This window comes from Lycium barbarum, chromosome 2 (genome assembly GCF_019175385.1).
Source record: "Lycium barbarum isolate Lr01 chromosome 2, ASM1917538v2, whole genome shotgun sequence".
In the NCBI taxonomy this organism is placed as follows: Eukaryota; Viridiplantae; Streptophyta; class Magnoliopsida; order Solanales; family Solanaceae; genus Lycium; species Lycium barbarum.
Window position 1 is genome coordinate 137,973,237 of NC_083338.1, and position 5,735 is coordinate 137,978,971.

Here is a 5,735-nt window from a genome sequence, read left to right on the forward strand (position 1 = left end):
TGCATAGAGGGAATAATACAGAATACTAATTCAAAAGTGTATCGTTAACGTGTCAATAATTCAAAAGTGACGCAGTGAAGCAACAACCAAAAGGCAGTACCTTATGATAAAAAAAATCAGTACTTGAATGCCTAAAATAGGAAAAGGGGAAGGTCTATTTATGTTTTATGCCTTATGAAATGACCTCTAGTTATTTTAAGTTTCAAATAATACCTAGAGTAAAACTGATACTAATAGAAGAGGTAAAAGGAGGAGTCGAGGCTAACCATATCACACACAAAAGTTTCGACACTAGGGTATAACAGGAAATGAGGATCTTTACAACACCACCACCCAGTGTGATCCCACAAGGGCGGTCTGGGAATGGTAGTGCATACGCAGACCTTACTTTCCTATAGACCCTCGACTCAAGGAAAAGCATTTCAAAGCAGTTCCAGAAAAGAAATAACGGAAGTGAAGAAGCCACGGCGAAATACTAAAGCATGACAAAGCATTATATAAAATGGGGCCAATAACTACAACCAAATAATACAATAATCGAAGTACAAGAAACAACAGATAGTAACAGAAATCGCAGAACAAGAAACTACAAGAGTAATACTACGATTACTAGTATGGAAGGAATTTCCTCTAGTATGAGGCAGACCTCAGAACTTCCTTTAACTCAATAACTTATAAATTTTAAGCATTTCAAGCTCACCGCTTCTTAGGACCAACCAAACTTAATTCTTCCTGGATTGCATATTGTTTCAAGCAAGTTCTCCAAAATAGATTTTCTCGCTTCTGCACTTTGCCCCGTCAGTGTCTCTGTGAGCACAGTACTTACAAATAGAAGCAAAACATGTATTCTGAGTTTCGATGGGTTACCTGAATTTTGTCCGCAATGGATCTAATTCAAGTCAAAATTAGCATACAAATGGAACTAGACAGTATCTCAACTAAATAAACACAGATCTGAATTCAAAAGCTCTGCCTATTAGTTAAAGCTATATACAATGTGGATACATTATTTGTCTGACGGTGAGAAAAAAATTCTAATCTAGATTACATCAAATTGAAGCAGATCGTTTCAAAAGCTTGATATTGCATAACGCCGTGCCAATCAGATAACACCAACCCCAATGACAGTGGCTAAATAATTCTAAAAGAGCAATATGATTTTAGATATTGGCCATCAAAGCAATTAGTCAGTTGAACTTACTGGTACCGCCCGGCTAGTGCTCGACTCTCCAAATGAAACAGAAGCTAAAGACTTGGAAGCCCATGCCTTGGCATTCATAGCTCCTTCCTGCAAGTTGCTTCTCTTGCATGGCTCCTTCAATGAATTACATAATTGTACAGCTCGGTCCAGATATAGCAGAGGAAGCTCCCACAAGCTTCTTATTCTTATATGTAAAACGAAGCTTTCCCAGCCAAATTGAGCAATCTTACGTAAAGCTGGAAATATCTTATAAAGCACTTTCATTAGCACAAACAAAGTGGCTAAGGCCAAATAAGTTTCCTGCTGAAGAAGTTTTTCAGGGGATCTAGCCCAGGAGAACGGACAGTTTTCCTGCTCACTCCCATGCAGTTTCAAATGATTTGAGGAGCATCCCGATTTGCCAAGAGAAGTGGGATTCACTGAAGCACTCTGAAAACCTGTTTCATATTTAAAAAAAGGCTTAAGATAAAGAGGACAACTTAAGGTGGTGTCTTCCCATATTATTGGATGTCACAAGAAACAATTGTGGGATTCTATGATAGCACTTAATAAGCTGAATTCCTAAAAGAATAAATGGACAGCATACTTCACAGTTCTGATGTAACATGCATTAGCTCGAAACAAACTTGGAACTGAAAAATATAGCTAAGTGCATACGTGCATGTCTACCAAATAGATTAGACAGGCAACTTATGACTTACTCAAAGAGGGAAATGGAAGTTCTGAAAAGAAAAGGCGACACATAAAAATAGTCAAAATGCATGTTCAAGATGCAAAATCACCTTAGCAAAAGCAAAAAAGTCACTAACAATTTCAATTCATTCTGATTTTTGATATTCTCGGGATCCCATCCGGAAATTTTCCCTTTTTGGAGTATTTTCTTTTTGGGGAAAGGGGGTTGAGTTGGGCAAGGTTATTTATTCTATACAAATTTCATCTTTAGGGGCACTAAATCAAACACCATAATAAAGTTTAACAGACACGCTTACCAGTAGCGCCGCCATAGAATTCAATCACTGAATCAAGGGTGCGAGAGCCATGATACCGCATGCGCATTGTTGAGTTTAGAAGGAAGAGAGTTGGAAACCCGTGAACTCCATACTTTGAGAGAGTGCTGAAAAGACATCCTTACTTGTCAGCAAAATATAGAGAAAGCAATATGATATAAAACATTAGTTTCACACTAACCTTGGCTTAACAGCTGATTCTTCAATTGCAAAATGGGGAATTGAAGGAAACAAAGAAGACATGATAGAAAATTTAGGCCTAAAACTTCTAGAGAAAGGACACCAGGAAGCATAGAAAAGCAGAGCAACATAATCATGTGTATTCCGGTGAATCATATTTAGCGCCCTCTGCAATGACTGCTCATCTCCCTTCAAAATAAAAAACGCAGAACTGTCAGAATTCTCAAGAAAATAAAAATGGAATACATAATATATTTTCTGCGGTTGAAGGCATGGTGGGTGTTTAAACAAACTTGTAAATGTCGTCTTCACACATCATAAGAAGATAGGAAAGCCATTTAATGGAGATGGAGGAGGCAACAATTCCACCATATAAAAGAATTCTAATTTAAACATATGACACAGGGTGTACCCGCAAGTAATGCACATTCAATAACCAAAGTGATTCAATTTGGTGAGCTCTAACTTTCCCTACATGAAGAATTTTATAAAACTAGTATATTCATTATACACCGAATAAGATTTAGCTACACAAACCAACTCAATTTGAACTAGCAACAACTATCGAAAATCATTTGAAGCTCAGACTACATCCAATGCAGCACTCACTATTTCTTGGAGGTCGACACATAAGCATAACAGAAGCTCACAAAACTTTTCAGTTTGTTACATATATGACTCGAATACCCAAATATTACGGAAGAATGATTCACCATGTCTCATCTAAGAGCTCAAACTCATCAGAACAAATATGGTATAGGCATTCTATCCTACTTCATATGCTGATTCTCTACATGATCCAATTAGTCATAATTTCTTCCTCTAAACAGAACTAAAAAGTAGTACAAAGCAAGCCGGTGGAACTTACATCATTGTTTTTCACTTCAAAAACCAAGCCTAAAAAGTATGCAACAAAGTCACAAATATCTGGACTAGTCAATTTTCACTCTCTAAAAGCAGGTAAATCATCCAAAAATAATGTCACAAAAAAACACAAACCAACACAAATAATACAAGAATCACCACCAATTCTTCACTATATATATCCAACTAACAAAAAAACTCAACTACATCTGCCAATTCATACCCACTATTTAATTTTCATTAACAACCAAAAAAAAAAAAAAAAAAAGTGTTACCTTTACACCTACCTAACAAGGTAGAACACCCAAAACATAACAGATTTCATACAAAAAATCATGTAAGATACAATCCCAAAACAAATAATATGTATACCTGAATAACTCCAGCCATATAAGAAGATTGGATCCCATCAAATGAACAAGTCAAATCTTGAAACCCCAAAAAAACCGAATCTTTAACAGATTTCAACGGACAAACTGAATCTTTAACAGCCATCCCTTCAAAGAACATCAATAAAACCACAAACCCAGCTACCCAAACCCTTAAAATACCCATTTTTTCAACAATTAAGTATTCTTTATTTTTATAAAAATTAGATCAAGAATATTTTCAAGAAACCCTAGATCCACGTGGCGATGGTGACGTTGGTGGTGATGGATAAGAGAGCCCAGCGCATGTTAGCGTTAAGGCTCAAGATTTTGTTTGAGAAGACAATATAGAAGAGATAGAATTACTGTTACTTTTTTTTGGTTAATGATAGAAACAGTGTTTTTTTTTTGGCTGTGATGTTGGGTTGGAATTGTTGGAATATCAAGATCCACTCTGTATATGGGGACCACTGTGTGTTTGTGAGGTTGTCCTTTTTGCTGATTTTGGTATACCTTTACTAGATTTTTTTTCTTGGTGGTGATAATGACATGTGAGTCCTATATATTGTCCCTGTGATATATCGTACTATTAGGGGTAGTTTGGTAGGTAGTCGAAATAGTCCCGGGATTATAATCTCGGAACTAATTTATCTCATTTATTGAGATTATTTTATACCATCTAAAAGATGGTATAAAATAATTCCAGTATAAGTGGAATAAGAAGGTATAAGCTGGGTTATCTCAGCACTAATTTTTGTATCATGTTTGATATAAGGTATAAATTTATTCCAGGATAAATTTATACCTTCTACCAAATATAATATAAAAATTAGTGTTGGATAACCCAGCTTATACCTTCAACCAAACGACCCCTTAGAATTTTGAGAGCCTATTACCATAGTACACACGTGTTTTATAAAAAATGTAGAGTCAATACACTAGTAATTTTTTCCTAATTATATAAAATGCAATTAATAATTCCAAATTAGCTTTATGAAATCATAAATATTTAGGGATAATTTCGAAGATCACCCTTTTGGTTTTGCTATGTAATACTCACCTTCCTTATGGTTTATGATTTATGATATTAGGCTTATCTCTCTTATTTTAATTTTTTTAAACAATTCTTTTAATGTGTATTTATTGTGAATGAAAGAATTATTACGTGACCAATTTGCAATTTTATATCAAAGACAAATTGCCCTCCCACCTACATGAAGCATGCTGTTTTCTTTGCCCAACTTTTAGGTTCAGGTAGGCAAGCACATTAGATTGGTTATGAGTGATAAATCATAGACCTGTTAAGAGGACTGAATTTGCTTCTTTTTGGGAGACAAACATTAAGGATAATAGTATTTGCATATAGGGTGTTGTTTGACTCGATATTTTGGTTAAAATCAAAGCAAACCAATTAAATTGGTTTTTGTTTGATATTCAAACCAACCAAACAATTATAGTATAAATTCAATCGGTTTCGGTTTTATCAGGTTGGTTTGGATTTTGCGGTTTTTAAAGAAGTATTTTATAATGCAAAGAAATTGATACAAGTAAGGTGCAAAAAATGAAAATGAGATACAAGAACTATGGTGAAAACAATATCACATTCACATAAATGCTAAAACATTCTTTCCCTGTCATTTTTCTTTAAGAACTCCTTCTTTTGTTTAAAGACTTCAAGTTACGCACATAGGTTTTATTGCTAACCTTAAATTACTCATACTCATGAATTAGATATGACCCCCGGCTTGAGGGACTAGTAATTCCAAATTGGATCAAATATTTAAACCTACTCCTATACTTATGGAACCATTTTGTTTTTATTCCCTCTCCCAGCAGCAGTAGAGACATAACCGAAAATGCAAGCAAATACTACACAAATTTGTCTCATCATCTCTTTGGAAAAGAAAAAAAAAGGCAGAATCTCTTAGCTTCATTCCCCTAAGAAAGTGGGGGAAAATAGAATAAGAACACCACCCAAGAAAATGAGCTAGACTTTTCTTTCTAATTATTTGAATAGTAATGGACTTGAAATAACAAAAATTATAAAGAAGATATATAATTTTTTTAAATTAATATGCAAGATATATATATATATATATATACACACACACAAAA

At 34.6% G+C, this 5,735-nt stretch overlaps 1 protein-coding gene across 1 annotated transcript; it reads right to left on the bottom strand.

The window, feature by feature from the left end:
* Nucleotides 1-955: 955 nt before the first annotated feature.
* On the bottom strand, nt 956-4,045 carry LOC132627520 (5'-adenylylsulfate reductase-like 4). The gene is made up of 4 exons (XM_060342905.1): nt 3,625-4,045; nt 2,390-2,577; nt 2,191-2,315; nt 956-1,638 (listed from the first exon to the last, which is right to left on the bottom strand). Exons 1-4 carry the CDS (start codon nt 3,805-3,807, stop codon nt 1,184-1,186), a joined length of 951 nt encoding a protein of 316 aa, XP_060198888.1. The 5' UTR covers nt 3,808-4,045; the 3' UTR covers nt 956-1,183.
* Nucleotides 4,046-5,735: the final 1,690 nt, after the last annotated feature.

Coding starts and splice junctions, on each gene's coding strand:
- LOC132627520 (XM_060342905.1), bottom strand. CDS start 3,807: ATGGGTATTTTAAGGGTTTGGGTAGCTGGGTTTGTGGTTTTATTGATG. Junction 2,316..2,389: donor GAATCAGCTGTTAAGCCAAG/GTTAGTGTGAAA, acceptor ATGTCTTTTCAG/CACTCTCTCAAAGTATGGAG. Junction 1,639..2,190: donor ATTCTATGGCGGCGCTACTG/GTAAGCGTGTCT, acceptor AATATGAAACAG/GTTTTCAGAGTGCTTCAGTG.